Here is a 20,334-nt window from a genome sequence, read left to right as displayed (position 1 = left end):
CCACAAATAACCTAATTGCAGCTCATGCTATATTCTTTCCACGCGGCTCTTCCATGAACGCGTCTGTGTGATGAAATCTGGAGACCCCTGAGTGCAAGGAGGGCAGAAGCTCCTCTGAATCTCCTGTGCCCCCCAGAAAACCAGGGTTTGGGCAGGCTGTGGAGCTGAGGGCAGGTGCCCAGCCCCCGGGGTGTGACTGACCCCACTGAAACCCCTCGGACAGGCGGCGGGGTGAAGCCAAAGCCGGGCGTTGCCTTGGGGCACAAACGAGCCAAACCCCAGCTCCTGATCCCACACCCACACGTCCTCGCTGATGCCTTTTGCGGCGTGTAGAGCGGCGAACGTTTAACCTCCTCCTTTCCGACACCCCAACCCGCTCCTGCTCATTTTGTTCTTCGCTCAAGGCAAAAAGAGTGTTGGGGGGGACCCCACGGTCCCGGCAGCCCTGTCCAGACCTGGTGCGCGGCCTCCGGCCTCAGCTCGCCCGAGGGCCCGCGGCCCAGAGCTTCCCGCCCGGCCGCCCCGGCCCCGGCTCCCCCCTGCCTCCCACTCACGGCCGTCGTGGCAAGCAGCCGCGGCTCCCCGCACGGCCTCCCCCTCGCCCAGGAGCAGACGGCTCAGCCCCTTCATCGCTGCCCTCCGCTCTTCTTCCTCCTATCACGATAGAAGGGGCCCTGCAGCTGGCCCCGACAAACCGGTTCTCGGGACTGTGAGCCGGCCCGGGCACACCCCGCCAGGCCCGGCACGCCCGCAGCAGCACCCTAGCCCTGGAGACAGCATCGGGAGAGGTGCGGAGCCGCTCTAGTAGTTTGTTTTAAAATAAGACAGGAACTAAATGCACAGAATTTCTTGATACTAGTTGGGCACCAAACCGGGTCTCCCCTGCACAGCCGCCGCCATCCCCATCGGCTCACCCACCTTCCCTGCGAAGGGCAATTCACACCAGTACAACAGGCAGGAGTCCTGTTTGCTCCTGAACCGCTTCCCAAATCATCAAACACGAGGCACTTTCAGAAAGCAGTACCGCAAGTACAGACACACAGGGGCATCATAGCTTGAAGGCGACCCCCGGAGCCAGGTGCAGGGTAACCACGGATCTCTGCAAAGCTGAAGGCGATTTCGGGGGAAATTCTGCTTGGGAGTTATTTTCACGGCTGTGTTCACTGAACTAGAGAGGGTGAGTGTTCCTTGCAAGCTCAACACAGCCTTGGGAGGCTAGTGAGGTGCTTCTGCCAAAAAAAAGAAAAAAAAAAAAAAAAAAATTTAGGCAGAAAGATGAGAAAGATGCAGTAGCAGTATTGACCAAGCAACAAAGTTTCGTTTTCAGGTAGAAAATACTTTTGTCCAAGTCCAAAAAAAATCAATATTCCCACCCCAAAAATTCAGTTGTTGCAAACAGATATACTGAAATCCATCCAGCCTACCCATTTCTTAATTTAAGTCCACTGTTATTTTGGTCTACTTAAGCCAGCATTGATATTTTAGTTCACTTTGATAATGATGTCCTGATATAGGGCAAAAAATGATTTAAAATGTCTAGGTTAAATTTTACTTTAAAAACTTTGACATTTCTCAACTTTCAAAATAAATTTTGAAAAAGTGGCAGGAATGCAAGACAATTACTATTCAGCTTCACACAACTGAAGACGCATTTGACTTCATTCACTGTAATTTTTTCTTTGTAGTTAAATTACACAGTCATCTTAACTTCCAAGATTATTGACACCACATATGTTCATGGTAAAATTAATCTGACTCGAATGCATCTGTAAATGGAGCAAATTTGGATCCAAGACTCAATTCTCAGATTCTATCATTCATGAAGAGGCTTTACAGTTCTCTTCTCCTTTAATTATTTTATACAGTCAGATTGTGAGTAATAAGAAACTTCACGCTTGATACACCTTGGCCTGGTAAGACAGTTTAATCAACTGAGATGTTACTCACTTGAAGAAAACTTGTGAAAATACATCCAGAGTGAGAAGAACAAGTAACTGATTTAGCTGCAGCTGAATCACAGTTTTCATTTTCATTTGCTTTCTGTGAGTCAAACACTCCAGAAAAACTTCTTACAAGTTTTATTTCTGTATGGTGACTGGGCTAGGAACACAGGCCCACTGTTTGCAACATTAATGGTCCTTAAGAAAAATAATTGAAAATGAGAGACAATGGTCAACTGTGGAATGATTGTTTGCCTACAAAGCTCACAGGATTTGCAGCCTCATATGGAGCACAAGCATCTGCATCCTCTTCTTTATTTTTTCTCTAATGATTTAAAAATCATACTTTTACATCATACCATCTTTACATCATACCACACCAACTGCTTCCAGTTCTAATTACTACCATAAAATACTATTTCACAGCATATAACTGGTCTCTTAACAAACTTTGTCAGTACAGCTATACTTTATGTGCTCAGCTTCTGCAAAGAGCACATTTACAATATTGTCTAACCACTTCCCAGAATCGTGAATCTTTCAAATGACTTCAGCAATCTACAGAAAAGACTGAAGAAACTAACAGGGATGCAGAATTCAGAACACAGTGAAGTGATTGGAGACCACAGTGCAGAGTACTGGAGCATATTCCTCACTTGCCTTGCTCTCTCTCAGGAACTCAGAGCATTTTTTTTTTAATATTTAAAACAACAGTAGCAATTAATACTTAAGCAGAACCAGTATAAGAAAAAAAAGAAGTCAGACAAAAGCACATTCAATAGTGCATAAAGAAGAAAGTAGAACAAGCAAAAAATATGTCCTGTGAAAGAAGGAAGGATGTGAAGACAAATTCAAAGTAGTATTGCTTTTTTAAAACAGTGCAGTGAAACTGTATTCAACTGTGTACTTTTATTAAAAGCATGAAGCTCTGCAGGATTCTGAATCTCATGGGTGCACGAATTGTTCGCATGAACTGTTAGTTGTTTGCAGCTGCAGCACCTTACAGTTATCCTCATTCCTCCCCACATCCCTCGTGGTTACAGCTACCTCTTGCCACTTGCAGTTTGCTTATTAGTAGCAATGAGAACAATGAAAAAAAAAAACTGAAATACGATCAGGACAACAAACTCCGCCACCTGCAGGTTGCTCCCTAGTCCGATTCCTGGTAGCTCCAACCTTCTGCTTGGATTTGTGCACTACAATGTGAAAGAGAGGATTATGATAAACTATCACAAATTCACCATGGATCAAGCTAAAGGCAGTGCAATCCAAGAAGAAACTCTACCCTGCTGACATTCGTGCCTGTTACTGACATTTCAAACTGGAATTTCAGCAGCTCTGAGAACAAAGCAGCATAAGCCAAAGTATTCATATATTCCCAACAAGAAAATAATTTAGGAATAAGGATTTTGAGACATCTTAGCCAGATAACTAATTTTAAAAATTGCTCACTGTGATACCCAACCATAGCAAGACACGGTCTGGGCAAGATATTTCATAAACTCAAACATGAATTAATATATTAGTATAGGTAGCAGTAAACAGATTCAACGCAAAAATGCTGTTCCACAGCATAAGTTTTGGGGGATTGAGGACTTACAACATAAACTCCAGCAAATCTTGGTTTTAAGGGGGAATTTCTGTGGCTGTCACACCAAGGATCCTCCTAACAGATAAATACTTTGTGGCCACACATTTGCTCTCTGCAATCCTTCCTTCAGAAGTGGTGGAGAGAATGACGTTAAGATCACAGGAATTTCAGTATATAAGGAATTTAAGCATGCATATATATATATATCTCATAGATAAGAGATACTCTACAAAACATTCTTATTTGCTGCCAACCTACATCACTCATGTGCTTCAGAAGGGTGGCTATAATGTGTGGAATGGCTCACAAACAGGAAACAGTTTATCTTATAATAGTATTAAATTAAACACAGCTATGAAGACATTTTGAGATGCTAATGAAAACAGATTTTAAATTAAGGTAAATTATATAGCACAAAAACACACAGACACACAGCCACCCACTGAGAAAAACGCAAAACAGAGATACTGTTTACAAAGCCCTCTTCTCAAGAACCAAGATGAAGTACCTTATCACAGAAGTTTATGACAATATTTGTGTACTGGAGGCCTTCTTTAGATAAAAGCAGTACTAATGTGATACAAAAAACTAAAAGCTTCTGGTTTATATTGCAGATTTGCATAGAGCACATTAAAATAATCTTACCCATTATTTTGTGTAAATACAGAGCATCAACTTTCCAAAAGGTGTATTTTAACCCACATCTCAAAAGACAGATATTTCTGCCTTTAAAATCATATTGTGAGTTTTATTTCCACATCAACTCAAACACAGTCCACAAATTTAACTTCATGACAACCAGGAACTCTATGATACTTTTTTTTTAAACAGATCAAGACAAATCCCAAAGCTAAACCAAACTAATTTAACTTCTTCACATACATACAGTAGTATACTTTTTGCTAGGTAGTGCATACGTAAATACACATTTTAAAGAAAAAAAAAACCAAACAATGACAAGGCAATACTTAGTTTCTACACTTTATTGAATCAGGCAGTTACAAACCAATATAGGGACATGTGTTCACTTTCTAAACAGCTTAAGTCATTGTTCCTGCAGTTGCTTTTATGTCTTCCCTACCAAATTTTTCCAGCTCCCACCTCTGTCAGCAGAATGGCTCATGATGAATGCTCACTGATCTGGTTTCGAAAAAATCAGCTGAGTCAGTGTGCGTGGACTGAACTAGTCCAGCTGACTTGGTCCAGAGCAGAAAAGGAAGCACTGCCATGAATTCTAATGACAGAGCTGGGGGTACAGTGACATCTGGCAAACAAACAGATGAGCAGGTAGAGATGGTAGAATCATTCCAGCAAGTTTGGAAACAAAAAAGCACTTTCTGGACTTAGCCTGGGCATCTGCAACATAGCAGTTACACATTTGTTTCTTTAAAAAACAAGCAAACCCCAAAGTACTCTCAATACAATTAAAAAGCAAGACAGATGCTTCTATAGTAGCCACTTATTCTAAATATTTTGCAATTAAAAAGCAGTTGATACGTCACATAGGGTTTGGCATTGTTTGTATAACTTATAAGAAATATACTGCCACCATAAATTATTTACCTGATAAATATTTAAAGATAGTAAGTAAATATTTGCACTTTACAATTTCCTCCTTCCACGTTTCCATTCAGGAAATATTGTTTATTCAGAAATACAAAATATTTTACAAGAAAAGGATAGGTAAACAATACGAAGGTTCATCATCTTGCACATTTGCACATCATTTATATTATTATTGCACCATTAGACCTTTTATTTAGAGTCAGTTTAGTGCTACTGACCAGTAAAAATTTCATAATTGTTGAGAACATTTAAGTTCTCAGTCTCTTTGGAAAGGCCAAGGACCAAAAAGGTATTGTCTAACTACCCTGGGGGAATCCTTCTCTCATCAACAGGTTAGTTAGCATTTTTAAATTGGTGAAGGTATCCTGCATCTCACCACAATTTGTCCTTCAGGGCTAGTCTATCAGCGCTTACAGAAGCCACTTTCAGTGACAAAAGGAAGCTTGACTGCGTTCTAAATTCTTCCTCTTATGCTTTGAAATTGTAAGATTAATAATTTTTTGTGTCTACTGAGAAGACAGACATTGGTAAGACGAAATAAAGCAATTCAGCTCTTGTTATCACACAGCTAGTAACACAATTAAATTTGGTGTTTGAATTGTCCAAGGAAGTGCCAGCCTGAGCTGCTGCAGCTACCATGGCCATTACAGCCAGTGGGAAGAAGACAGTCAGGAGTGGGAAGAGGATCTTCAGTAAGCACAGTGGGGCACCCTTGTCTGTGGTCCCTGCTTTCTAGGGAGCTTGCCCTATAGGCAGCTCTGATGTCCCTGTTCTGTTTGCTGAACAGCAGAGAGAATACATGAGGCTGCTCATGACTCTAATGAAAGTTTCCTTTGTTCAATAAGTACAAAGTCAAAGTGCTAGCAAATTTTGTTTCTTGGAAACAACTGGGCAAAAAAAGAAGTATTATTCTCAAAACGGAATTACCTTGGTTGCACCTCTTCTTCCACAAGAATCATCTTCTTTTCATACAGGCATGCAATGGGTCCAAAGTGACAGGCACCTGAATCCAGCCAACCACCAATGCTAAATTAATTTGCAGTCATAAAACACTATGAAATATTTCATACAGCACATGTCATTTAGAAAACACAGTCATTTAAAAAACATTTCAATTGTATGCTTGGAATTGCTTGACTTGGCCTTTTTTGATACTGTCCGTGAAGTTGATACTCCAGACCTAAACAAAGTAAAAACACAAACAAAACCAGTAAGAGGTTAAAATATACAATTCATACCAACACAATTTTCACACTGAATATTTTTCTGAACTTTATTATTTTAAAATGAGCTGTGTACTCAAGTTCTCAGAAAACTCTTACCTTTTTTTTCCTTGTGATGTATTTGTGCGTTGCTGTCCTCTACTTAAACCTCCTGAAAAGGAATTGGAAACAACAAAAATTAATTTCTTCAGTAATGCAAGAGTGCTTCAGAAATTATTTGGATGACAGAACCTTTAAAAGAATATTTTTGGGTAAAGCCTTTTTTTTTTTTTTTTTTAACAAACCATATTTAATCTGTCTGAAGGAGAAGTTAACATTTTACGCAGTTCTAGTAGTTTATATTAACATTATTATAAGAGAAAACAAAAAAGCCTTTAATTTATTGAATTGTAAGGGATTAATTTTAACCTCTGTAGTTTTCGGAATTATTTCAGCATAATGTAGTTAATTTTCAAGGTGGTTGTTTATAAACACTTTTTTTTTTTTTTTTACCCTCCAGGAAGAAAAAAAATTATCTTTCCAAAGCCTGTCTGAACACGTAGCTGTAGAGAAACAAGATAAATCAGGTGGCTCGAATTACCAGTGAGTGGGTGTGAGTCCACCTGTGCCTGATTAGCACAGGCCCCTATTGGGCATGAGCAAGGCCGGGGGGCCAATAAAGGTGGGACACACCCACAGAACTGGGCCAGACCCAAGCTCACTCTAGAGCTAGCTTGGAGAGTGGCTGGTTGTGTTCTTAGCAGCAGGCTAACCTCGTTCTCCTCCCGCTACATCTGGTGGAGAATGCGGGCATAGACCCTCGGTCTAAGCCAAACACTTTCGTCAGAGCGAAGACCCGGCGTGAACAACAGCCCTACTCGGGTAAGAAAACTTCTTATTCTTTCTAATTATCACAAAAATGGGTTTGGCTACAAGCACCCCCTCCGAACAGGGATCAGCACACTCTGCAAGTGCTACCCGTATGCTTTTGAGGGAGGTCCGAGACCTACTAAACGAACTTCATGAGAAGGAGGCTCAGAAGAATATGAAAGGGGTGGAAGCCACCTGGAAAATGGTGATAAGCTCCCTAGAGGAGATAAAAAGGGAGGTAAGGATCACCATTACGGCCATAGACGAAGCACCGAAAAACGGCAGCCTCGTTAAGACACCACCCCCGGTGATAGAAGACGCCGTGGTTCCCTCGGCACCTCCACTGCCAACTGAGACGGAGGAAACCAAAAAGGCTTTTCCAATTCTGACAACTAACAGCTTTGCCGTTAAAGGAATGAGAGGGAAGATCCACCATACCGTGGCCGAATTCCTCTCCGACTTCGAACGTCAGAAGGAAAAAGCATCAGGAAGTGCAAACCCATCAATAAGCGAAAGAGAGACCCCCAACCCAGGAAGTAAGGGCAACGAGGCAACAACCATCCCATCAACCACCCCGGTGGGACCAGAATCGTCAATAAAAGCATTGCTAGAACAAACCGCCCAGACGATAAAGTCACTAGAAAAGCGAATATCAAACTTGGAGCAGAGGACCCCGTTTCAAACTTACAGGGAACCACCCCCCATCCTCGACGATGATGAGGAAACCACGCCTACGCCAATATTACCAAAGCAGAGCAGCCAGGGCACCCCCATGTCCCAACCCGGACGATGGTCCGGTATCATCCGTGACGCCATCATCGAGGGGGGCTGGGAGCCCAGTAACAAGGCGTTCCCTATTATCTATGACAACAATGGGCCGCCTAGTTACGAACAACACGGGTGGAAGACGCTCCAGCAGGCTAAAAAGACCTTAAGGGAAGAGGGGTTGAGATCGGAAAGCGGCCAAGCCATCCTGGATTGGCTATTTACAGCGGATACGAACTGTCCACTGGATTGCCGAAATTTGGCCAGATATCTGCTCACTCCATCCCAGCAGATCGTCTGGATAAAGGAATGGGAGCGACTGGCTCACATGGAGGCAATCCGCCCCCGAATAGCCGGCGACCCGTTAACAGGAATAACGGGCGAAATGCTGACAGGGGCAGGTCAGTACGCAGACATGCAAATCCAGTTGCAATTTCCACCGCCGATACATCACGCCGCAGCACGGCTGGCCCGACAAGCGTTCAATGTGGTCCCTGAACCCACCCCGCTTCCGTCGTTCACCGCGGTGAAGCAAGGAGTGAACGAGCCTTTCCAACACTTCGTGGATAGGCTATGGCAGGCGATTACGGCTCAGTCCGAACTAGGAGCCGAGCAAAGAGACGCAATGTTTAAACTCTTGGCCTTTGACAATGCTAATCCGAGAATGAAATCCTTATTCTCGACGCTGCCAAAAACAGCTGGGGTTTCAGATATGTTAGAGGTCGCGGCTAGAGCCACCCAAAATCAACAACACCAGGGGATGGCCAACGCCTTTGCCGCAGCCCTGGAACCCACCCAAAAACTACTCGCGGCAGTAGCACAGCGTCTGGGTGAACATAGGCAGTTTACTAGGAAAAAGAACAACCAAAGAAACCCCACCAACAATCGAAGAAACCCCGCCTCCCTCTGCCGACATTGCGGAATATCGGGGCACTCCACAACGAGATGCTCGGCCACGGTTTGGTGCGACCGATGCCAAACGGACACCCACAGCACTGAATCGTGCTGGTCGGCAAAAAACTGGCGCGGCAGCGCGCAGGGCCCCCGCGCCGGGACACAAGTGGCAGGGCCAGCGCTCTACAACGACTCTCCGCTCCTGCCACAAGAGGGAGCCTTGGTTTCGACGTGCCCTGTTCAATAGATATGACGTTAATAACAACTCGAATTTACCAGCTACCAACTGGGATTCGCGGACCGATACATAAGGAAAATGGAACGATTGGGGCTCTACTGATAGGACGATCATCAACGGGTATGGCAGGACTCGTTGTGCTACCCGGAGTCATAGATGCCGACTCAACGGGGGAAATAATGGTGACTTGCTTCACATTAGCACCTCCCCTAGTAATCAAGGCTGGGACCAAGGTAGCACAACTAGTTCTCATCCCAAAAATAAATTTGGGAAAAAATACCCACACACTGCGGGGCGACCAAGGCTTTGGGTCATCAGGCAATACAGTAGTAAGCCTGGTTCAACAAATGAAAAGTAGACCCATTATAGTCATAAAAATGGTCGCAAAAAACGAAGGGAAAACGATTTCGGTGATGATGGATACGGGGGCCGACGTTACGATTATCAATCATAGCGTATGGCCCCATCACTGGAAATTGGTACAAGCCCGCGATGCTGTCCAAGGAGTGGGTGGTGGATCCACCCCTCAACAAGCCCTGGAGCCAATCCAACTCCATTTTCCAGAAGGACAAAAAATATCCGTGTGTCCGTATGTCCTAAACTTACCAGGACAACTCGGAGGTCTGATCGGGAGGGAGGTTCTGAGCCAGCTTGGAGCAGTTCTATCCATCCCCGAACCCACCCGACCCCTCCAGGATTTTCAATAAGGGCCACTGCGAAAGTGCCGCCGACACCCAGGCTAAAATGGAAGTCAGATATCCCTGTCTGGGTGGAGCAGTGGCCGTTACAAAAAGAGCGGCTTCAAATCGCAAAAGAATTGGTGAAAGAACAACTTGACGCAGGTCATATACAACCATCGGTCAGCCCGTGGAACACACCTATATTTGTGGTTCCCAAAAAATCGGGCAAATGGCGGTTAATTCAAGACCTACGTAAAGTCAACGACCAGATGTGGCCAATGGGCACCCTCCAACCCGGGATGCCCTTACTCACGATGCTACCTAGAGATTGGCACCTTCTGGTCCTTGACCTGAAAGACTGTTTTTTCAACATTCCTCTACACCCCGAAGACGCAGCGCGATTCGCGTTCACAGTTCCTTCAATCAACAAAAGTGAACCTGCGAAAAGGTACGAATGGGTTGTCCTGCCACAGGGGATGAAAAATTCCCCGACGATATGCCAGATGTACGTGGCCTGGGCATTATCACCAATCCGCAATGAGATGCCAGATACATTAATATATCACTATATGGACGACATACTGTTTTGCCAAAAAGCCCCATTCCCCGAAGACTTCAGTCAAACAGTGACCAACCGACTAAAGACCAAAGGATTAATAGTGGCTCCAGAAAAAGTGCAAACGAAATCACCTTGGAGCTACTTGGGGTGGAAAGTCACCCACGCGATGGTAAGACCTCAAAAACTGGAAGTAATAAGTTCAATCAAAACTTTGAACGATGCTCAAAAATTAGTGGGTGAACTCCAATGGGTCCGACCCATAATAGGTCTTACCAATACAGATATCCACCCCTTCTTGTCACTGTTACGGGGCACGCATCCAGGTACGTTAGTACACTGGACAGACAACCACACTAAGGCTTTAAAGCAGGTCGTCCATAAACTGGCAACCAGCTACGCGGATCGGCGGGATGCCGCACAACCCATTGGGATCTGGGTATGCAACCATCCATCATACCCATTCGCGCTACTACTCCAGGACTTCTGCTGGAATAAGGAAAATGGGGAATATTCTCACGCCACCGAAAAACGTCAACATAAGCAGAGGTCCCCAACTTCGGACTCTATAGCCATCTTGGAGTGGCTATTCACACCACACACTCCACAGAAGGGTGTTTGGCAGCAGACCGAAATAATAGCACTTCTGATACGGAAAGGACGGCAGCGTTGTTTAGAAGTAGACGGTCAGGAGCCAGGATGGATTAGCATCCCCATAAAAACAGCTGATTTCGACTGGCTATTACAACGCTCCGAGCCTCTACAACTGGCACTATTCGGTTATTCTGGGGAAGTCCGCCACGGAGGCCCAAGACATAAACGTCTGCAAGCGATCAGCCAGTTCCAGTGGATCGAACGTCCATCGGTTTCAGAACGCCCAGTGTCTGGCATTACGGTATTCACCGATGCCGGAAAAAGATCAAAAACGGCCGCCTGCGTATGGCAAGACAAAGGTCGGTGGAAACATCATCTGATTCCAGGCACTGCGGAAGACAATCTACAAACGCTGGAACTACTGGCCATCATTTGGGCTCTCACACAGTGGCAACGGGCTCCCCTCAACATAGTCTCCGACTCACAATATGCAGTCGGAGTGGCAAACCGTATTGAAGATGCTATTATTAAACCAGTACGGAACAAGCGTCTGCTAGAACTCTTTTACATGTTACAACGAGCACTAAAAGTCCGAACAGAGCCCTGCTGTATCCTTCATATTCGAAGTCATAAAACATCCCTGGGACTGGGTGAGGGAAATGCAAAGGCTGACTCCCTGGTCAGCCTAGGGATTCAGAGCCCGGTGAGCCAGTTTGCAAAGGCTCGGGACAGCCACTCCCTATTTCATCAAAACGCCAGGGCATTAAAGCGCATGTTCTCTATACCATGGGAGGATGCTAAAGGAATTGTTAGAGCCTGCCCCCAGTGCGCGCAATTTGGCCCGGCCCTGGGTATGGGAGTAAACCCGCGTGGATTGCAAGCTGGCGAGACGTGGCAAATGGACGTCACCCATATCCCAGAATTTGGACGATTAAAGTATGTCCATGTAACAGTGGACACCTTCTCCGGAATGATTTGGGCAACAGCTCAAACGGGGGAGAAAGCTCTACATGTGGTCCGTCATTTAACAAACTGTTTTGCTGTCATGGGGGTCCCCCAAGTAGTAAAAACCGACAACGCACCCGCCTATACAGGTGGGAAAGTCCAACAATTCTTTGCTACTTGGGGGTAAAGCACATCACGGGAATCCCCCATTCGTCTTCAGGCCAAGCGATCGTAGAAAGAGCTCATCGCACCCTGAAGACATATCTACAGAAACAGAAGGACAGCAAGGAGACGGACCCACAGATGCGGCTGGGCAAGGTACTTTTCACACTAAATTTTCTTAGCCCAAGCCGCGACTCAGAGCAACCCCCCGTGCTGTTGCACTACTCTTCACAAAAGATCAATCGTATGCCGGACGTACAGATCTATTATAAAGATCCTTCAACAGGCCAGTGGCTAGGGCCAAAACCACTGTTGTTCACCGGGAGGGGTTATAGTTGCGTATCCACAGACCACGGACCCCTCTGGGTGCCCAGTAAGTGGACGCGCCCTGCCACAAATAGACCCCCAAGGAACAACCAACATACTTAATTCATGACTTTTGATTATACCCCCCCCTTTTTTTCAACAAAACAAAACAAAACAAAACCACAAAAAAAAAACAAAAAAAAAACAAAAAAAAAAAACAAAAAAAAAACAAAAAAAAAACACAAAAAAAAAAAACCACAAAAAAAAAAAAAACCACCAAAAAAAAAAAAAAAAAAAAAAAAAAAAAAAAAAAAAAAAAAAAGGGGGGGAAATGTAGAGAAACAAGATAAATCAGGTGGCTCGAATTACCAGTGAGTGGGTGTGAGTCCACCTGTGCCTGATTAGCACAGGCCCCTATTGGGCATGAGCAAGGCCGGGGGGCCAATAAAGGTGGGACACACCCACAGAACTGGGCCAGACCCAAGCTCACTCTAGAGCTAGCTTGGAGAGTGGCTGGTTGTGTTCTTAGCAGCAGGCTAACCTCGTTCTCCTCCCGCTACACGTAGCGGTAACATTTCTTATAAAATTTTATGTATAAAAGTCTCATATTGTGAGTCTTCATTGTGTTCTGATAATTCTAACATACTAGTCCTTTAATTTCCTTCTCTAAGGCTCCCAAGTTAGATTATGGACAAAGTACTCAGCATATACTTTATTATCTGTACATGTCCCCTGATCTGTCCAAAGGTTATTTCTTCATCAAAAAAAAGAAACCACTTGAGTAAATATGATACCAATTTGACATGTTAGAGATATAATTTTATTTTATTAGATGCAAATCAGGCTTGCAAGTTCCTGCCTTTATGCTATAGTTCACAACCTCTCTGGTTTTGCATGTACATTACATAATGGCAGTTTTCTGTCATACAAATCTTTGAAATAATCCAGGCTAAAGATGCTTTCATTGATTTTCACATAAATGTCAGTGGCCTTACAAACACTTTTCTGAATATGGCTGGGAAATGGCAAACGTGCAGTTTACAGAAATCAACAGTAATTCCTGTGTTAATACTCAGGAAAACTAGAGTGAACTGTGTAACTACCATCACACTCGTAAGTCTGATTTGTCATGCATTTTTAAAATAAAAATAATCAAACTTACACAAGCCTTCCTAAAATAAACTTGCTGCAAAAATTCCAAAGCGCTGAAAAGTTCAAAGTATACCATTACCAAATTATTTTATTTGTGCAAGCAGATAATCTGAATAATAAATATACTCACAAGGCACAAACAAGGCACAAGGCACAAACTCACCAACTCTGTTCAAGTTTTCCATGTCGTAAGTCTTTGTAGGCAAATCTTTTTTTTCTGTCAGCTCGTGGATAAGGCCTTTATTTAAGCAGACATCCACATGTTTATTAAATGACAGAAGACTGGTGGTTTTCTGTTCTGAATTACAAACTGGACAAACAAGAACACTGTCTTCTTTGGCTTCAAAGAAACAGGATGAACTGGTTTCTTCTGTATGTTCAGTGTTTTCAAAATGGTCTTCACTGTCATGTGAAGTTCTTCTGGGGAAGAAACCCTGTTCCATACACACCTTTCTAGAACTGTCACTGAGACTGATAGGCTGTTTTTCTCCATGAGGTTTATCTGATACTATCTGAGTGCATTTTTCTGTGCTACTGGTAGTACAGCTGTCAGATATATTTGCAGACTGGTCTGCTCCTGCTAATTGATCTCTTTTATTTTTTTGAAATTCATCAACATTTTCATTTTTTAATTGTGGAAGAAAGTTAAGTGTATTTTCTCCTGAATTGTTTTTCTTGGGTATTCCCACATTGTCTTTAACAGGATTCCCATTGAGGCACTCATCAATATGCCTGTTAAGCTCTTCCAAATTATTACTGCTTTGCTCCTCAAAGCAAACAGGGCAGGTGAACATCTTACACACATCAGAAGTCTGTAAGTCTGTGACCTTCTTTGTTTCTTCCACAAAATTTGCTGATGATTTTCTCTCTTTAAGGAGTTGTTTACCTACAGTTTCATTTGAAGAAACATTCTCACTGCCTATTTGCCTTGCAGCTCGCTTTTTATCAAAAAAACTCCCTCTGGGAGATGCTTCTGAATTGTTTGTGAAATATTCTTGGCTGGACTTCCTTGTCTGGAGCTTAAGAAAACCAGGTCTTTTTTCTGATTTTAAGAAACTTTTAATGCTTTTTTGTTGGTACTTCTTTTCTTCTTCACTTAGAAATCCTGATACTCGTACACCTAATGATGAAAAACAAACATAATACCAGTTTTATTAAAACTAGACACTAACTCTTAATTAACACCTTTTGAGGTATAAATCTATCAAAGAGAAGTGCTTCCAAATGGAAAAAAAAGAGAAAAGAGAAAAGTGCTCCAAATGGAGCCTATACTACCTGCAAATGCTAACAATTAATTGCAAAGATTCACACAATTTCATAAAAAACACCTGGCCAACCATATTATTAATTTAAACATCCATGAAGTTTTAACTGATTACACCCTAGCATGAGTGTAATACATTTATATAGATACATTTATATAGAATTCTCAAGAAGACTCAAAGAGTTTTGCATGAGGTTTCCCTACCAAGAATGTTTTTTCTTTGGAGCATTCTAATACCACAAACAAGTAAGTTTTATATACCAATGAATGGTCCAAACAGACTGTATAAGCACCAGAAACACATGGGTCTTAGAATTAAAACACAAGGTTTACTTTTGACAGAAATTTTCAGAACACAGCAACTTCAAACCAATAAGCATGTTTATTTAAAAACATTTGCTTCTAAAAGAGATTATGGACAGACTACCTGTAGTGTAAATCAGAAGAAACTCTTTAATGGCAGCAGAAGGAAGCACTGCTGTGTGTTAAGACTCTACTGTCATGCTAATGTGTATGTTGCTCAAGGCACACAAGTAGTACCAATAGTGCAACCTCAGCTAGCAAAACCAAGTAACCATTCAGCACTCCAGACTCACTTTGCAAAAAGTAGCAGGGTAACAGAGAAAGGATAAATCAATTTAAACCGATTTTACTTTGAACACTGCCTATTACTTTGATACACTGTAAGATCTAACGTTGAAAAGGAAGAATTAGTTTGAAATCTTTTACCCATAAGTCTTATCCGCAAAGGGTAAGGAGCAACACTTTCTATTTCTGTTCCTAACAAGTCTTTAGCAACAGCAAATATCTCCTCTTCTGTAGAAACAGCAGACAGCACGGTTGACGCTCTTGTTTTTACTTCAAAGTTCACATTCTTTAGCTTCAAGGTAACAGTTTTACCCTGGGCCAAAAAAACCAAAAAACAAGCAAGGGTTAGGCATACCACACCAACAGCTGTTATATATCATCAATGCAATCTATGCAAGGGCTGTAAAGCCATAGTCAAGACTGTGTACATATCTGTGTACAGAAAGGGACTGACAAGAATTTCTCTGCAAGATTCTGCACTTTCTCCTGAATTGCTGCCCAAGTCAAATTCTCTGAATTGGATCAGTTGGCTATGGCTCCCAGCAGACCACCTGCCACGAGGGTGAATGTTTGATAGATTTCACAACTGCTACCTCATCTACAAAAAATTATTTCCTCACTTGGAAACTTTCAGTTCCAGATACTTTAATTTTACTGGGGAAACTACTACTGACAACTTACTTCCTTCTACATGGTTCTATCAGAGCTGCAGGCAGCATCTCATTTGGCACAGACATTCCCCCAGCAACTCCTTCCAAAACACTTGTGTGATTTAGCATGTCCATCCAAATGTAAATTAACGGCACTTCTTTTGTTCTGGTGCTTTTGTAAACTTATCTCTTTGGCCTTAACTGATGATCTAGATTTCAGCCTGCCATCTTTTGAGATAATCTTTTAAAGCTGAAGAAGACTAATCAGAAGTTCTTTAGCTCTTGAATGTTTATTCCTGTTTTACCAATAAGACCTCTATAGAAAACATCAACTATTCTTTCTAGATTATAAACAGAAATTTGAAAAGGAATACAGGGACTGTTCATACCATTCATACAACTGAATGGTATTAATAACTAGTCAACAAGTTTGGTACTTGCAAACTTCTAAAACTACACTACTGGCTATTGGCTAGACCAGGAAGGAAAATGGAATAGAAACACGATGTTTTAAATATATCAGCTTTACGTGAATAACCAAAGCATAGGTCACACACAATCAGCTCTAATATTTGCGTATAAACATTGCTTTTAGCATAAAATCTTTATATGATAAATTACTTGGCTACTTTAAGTTTCTTCACATCTATTATTATTAGATAGGCACCTGAAAAATATCAAAATGCTATGTAAATCATTCTAAACATCTGCAAATTAGATAATGGAGACCTCTGAAGACTGCTCAGAATGCTGCTGCTGAAATCATTCATACTAATGCTGCATTTGGTAAGTCTGAGTGCATTTGCAAGAACACAGAGAATAATATAAATACCTTAAGTCCCTCTTTCTGTAGCTCCTGAGCAAGATCTCTGCATAGCTCTCGACACAAGCTGTACTGGTCATCTGCTGTGTTTATTTCACTGAATGTTCTAAGATAAAAATATGATCTCTTTTTCAGTAAGAATGCTAAAATTCATTCAGTGGCTGCCATCTAAAAGCATTTTTTGCACAGTCAGACAAAACCACATCAGAAGAATATTGTACAGATTTGACTGTTTACTTCAAGAAAAAACAAATACTAACAAAATATTATTCAGGAAGATGTGTGCATATTTATGTGTTTCAAAATGCAAAGCAGTTCAAATAATGAAATCGTCTGGCTCTTAATTTTTCATGCACTATCTGAAAATATATCAGATTTAATGTCACTAATGCTTAAACATTTGCAAGAGAGACTAACAGCAACTGAATTCATGTGTTTTGTATTTAATCACATTTGTACAGTGCTGTATACTATCAGAGGAAAGAAAGGATTGGAAAGTCAACATCAGAGCCAAGTATCAGAAATAAATAATGCAGATGCTAAGAAAAAGATGCCAGCTAGGATAATTATGTCTAGCCTCAGAGGAGAAAAAACTACATTTCTGACAAAACCATTGCTAACTGCCTTTGCTTGAGTGTCTTACGAGGGGAATGAAAAGGGTTTTGCTGTGCATCTGCTTTTTACTAATAACATGAGAGGAAAGAGAACCTTGAGTTACAGATTTTAAGAGAAAGGGGAAGCAGAACTTAAAAGCCACTGGATGATTTTGGAAAAGTCTCACAGGTCCATTCATGCCAGTTTTTGTTTTCATATGTATGAAGTCACTATAATTACACTACATTTCACCTCTCTAAGCTATATTCAGGTTTACCTGATCACACTGAAAACTCATCCTCTGACTGACATTCCCCTAGGAATGCCTGCATTATGCCAACCCACCAGACTGGATATTTTACGGTGGGTCCCATCCCACTATCCAAGAAGTATCTTATGTTATCCTAGACTGATATTGACACTAAACTGGAAAATACAAAAAATATTCAAGACCATGTATATTTCAACCCTATATTATGGCTTAAAGAATATTTTAAGGCATTAAGAGAATCAAATAATGAGAAAAGAGAACACAAAGACTGACCTTCACAGTACCTTCACAGAAAGCCAAAGAAATACACAATAATGAAAGCTTGAACATTATTTAGTGAACTAGCTGTAGATGTGTCTTTTGAACACATATTAATAGATGATAAAATTACATGAAAATTACTAAGAAAAGTATACATTACTTGGCATTAAGTAGTTTTAATGATTAATGTATTTTTTCAATACTAAAGAGGTATACCTTTCAGTGCTCATGCTTTTCCTTTCTCCATCCCTTTAAAAAGAAAAAAAATATTATATTCACAGAGCTATTATCTTTATTCAATAAACTTTTGACTACACCAATCATGCTTCAATAACTAACAGCAGTCTTCTGTACAATGTGGGTGTTAACTTCTTCTACAAAACTTGTACATCAAGTTTTAAGCAAGTGCAAAATGGAGAACATTTTTTTTTAAATCTTTAACTACTATAGACAGAGTAAAGACATAGATCAGATGCACATGAAAATAAAAATAAACCACTTGTTGAAAAAAAAAAACAACCCACAAAACTCCCTGCTCAGAAGAGACTTTTTAAAAAATAAAACTAACTATTAATCTACGCTGTTTCACCCAGCTATACCTGTGAAGCCCTACTATTAAAATCCCAACTGTACTACATATATTTGAATATTTGCTTGTAGGAGGAATTGGGTTTGCTTTCCATCTAAATTATTGCCCATGTTAAGGGTGAAGTGTTCAGGCTTTGGTTTTTTTATTTCTTGGATCTGTTGGAATGAATCCAGAGGAGGGCCACAGAGATGATCCGGGGGCTGAAGCACCTCTGCTAGAAGAAGAGGTTGAGGGAGCTGGGACTGTTCAGCCTGAAGGAGAGAAGACTCTGGGGGGACCTTCTAGCTGCCTTCCAACACCTAAACAGACCTAACATGTTCCTAAACGGAAAGGCTGGAAAGGGACTTTTCATAAGAGTGTCCAGCAACAGGACAAGGGGAAATGGTTTTAAACTGAAGAGGTTTAGACTAGATCTTAGGAAGAAGTTGTTAAGTACGAGGGTGGTAAGACTTAGGAACAGATTGCTCAGAGAAGTTGTGGATGTCTCCTCCTTGGAGGTGTTCAAGGCCAGGATGGATGAGGCTTTGAGAAACTGTCCAGCTGAGAGGAGTCCCTGCCCATGGCAGGAGGCTGGAGTACATAATCTCTAAGGTCCCTTTCCAACATAAGCCATGCTATGATTCTATGATTCTTTCTGTCTCTGAGCATCCTGTAACAGCTCTTCTGCATAAAAGGATCTTCTCGAAGGATTTTCTTTTTAGTTCCTTCTTCATTTTTTAAGTATTGGAAATAACGAACCTAGTATCCTCATTTTCCTAAAAGAAAGTGGTGAAAGACAATGATCACAAGAGGAACCATTTACTGAGGACTATGGTGTTTGTAGAACTTGCTTTCCCCGCACTAGAAAACAAAACCAAGAAATGCATTTTTTAGATATTACCATTAAAAATGCATTCCCCAACACAATTATAATATTGGCCTTTGAAATCCTCCCTCCCCCCCCTTCTTTTTTCTTTTTTTGTTACCAGTGTACTGGGAGGTTTCCCAGACTGTGCAACACCTAAACAGGGTGAATGGAGAAAATACACCAATTAAATAACACCATTTGAGATTGGATTAATCTAGCAGAAGAAAATATTTGGAAAACTGCTTTTTATCTCTTATCAAGATACCCTTACAAAGTCAATCTTAATGCATATTTTGTTTCATGTCAGCATAGTTCTGAAAAGAAAAAAAAAAACCACAAGGATATGTGCTAGCATATTACTGGTATACAAACTGTATATATTTTGTAGTCCAAAAGAAATAATGGCAGATCTGTTAGTGTCAAAGAAGTAACAGAAGTATGCAAGACACTTTGGAACTCTTAATGAAACCAAATCCATGCCTTTTTAAACAGAATTTCAGCACTTCAGGAAGGATAGAGGGATATTTAAAGAAGTAATATTTAAAAGAAAAGACTAAATGCTACATTAGGACTCTTGGTTACACAAACTGCAAAATGCTATGGGTTTTTTTACGTGTTCTGTGTTTGTACCCAGGACAAGCTTAGAAATTACACATATAATTGAAAGATGTATTCAGTACTAAGACTGGTACCTCCTCTCCCAAAAAGATGGCTAAAAGGCCATGAAGGTAATATAACAGAACACATATGAAGGAGGATATAAAAACCTTCAGATCTATCTGCACAAATTCAAAAGCTGATATTACCAATATGTACATAAACACAATGGGGTACACAGGCACTTCTCTGCTTCAGACAACTCATTTCTTTTTGGGTATTTTAGTAATTACAAGATTATCCTAAATTATAGTGACTACAGATGTTTTAATATACACTTATCCTCAACTTGTCCTTTTTGACTCATATTAGGCATGGCTGTACAAACT

General features: G+C 41.4%; 2 protein-coding genes across 4 annotated transcripts in view; both read right to left on the bottom strand.

Moving 5' to 3' along the window:
* Positions 1 to 721, bottom strand: part of ANKDD1B (ankyrin repeat and death domain containing 1B) — a 30,895-nt gene extending 30,174 nt beyond the window's left edge. Inside the window, exon 1 of the mRNA XM_030467570.1 lies at positions 555 to 721. Within this exon, the coding sequence (XP_030323430.1) occupies positions 555 to 630 (76 nt within the window). The 5' untranslated portion in view covers positions 631 to 721. The remainder of the gene's footprint in view (positions 1 to 554) is intronic.
* Positions 722 to 4,383: 3,662 nt separating this feature from the next.
* POLK (DNA polymerase kappa) overlaps positions 4,384 to 20,334 on the bottom strand; it is a 41,517-nt gene continuing 25,566 nt past the window's right edge. For all 3 annotated transcript variants that reach the window (XM_030466687.1, XM_030466686.1, XM_030466688.1), the window contains 6 exons: positions 18,129 to 18,161; positions 16,796 to 16,892; positions 15,455 to 15,626; positions 13,625 to 14,581; positions 6,420 to 6,471; positions 4,384 to 6,277 (listed from right to left, as the gene is read on the bottom strand). In XM_030466687.1, coding sequence (XP_030322547.1) covers positions 6,193 to 6,277; positions 6,420 to 6,471; positions 13,625 to 14,581; positions 15,455 to 15,626; positions 16,796 to 16,892; positions 18,129 to 18,161 — 1,396 coding nt within the window. In that variant the 3' untranslated portion in view covers positions 4,384 to 6,192. The remainder of the gene's footprint in view (positions 6,278 to 6,419; positions 6,472 to 13,624; positions 14,582 to 15,454; positions 15,627 to 16,795; positions 16,893 to 18,128; positions 18,162 to 20,334) is intronic.

The sequence above is a fragment of the Calypte anna genome, chromosome Z, assembly GCF_003957555.1.
Source record: "Calypte anna isolate BGI_N300 chromosome Z, bCalAnn1_v1.p, whole genome shotgun sequence".
NCBI classification, from domain to species: Eukaryota; Metazoa; Chordata; class Aves; order Apodiformes; family Trochilidae; genus Calypte; species Calypte anna.
This window is presented reverse-complemented; position numbering and strand designations above follow the sequence as displayed.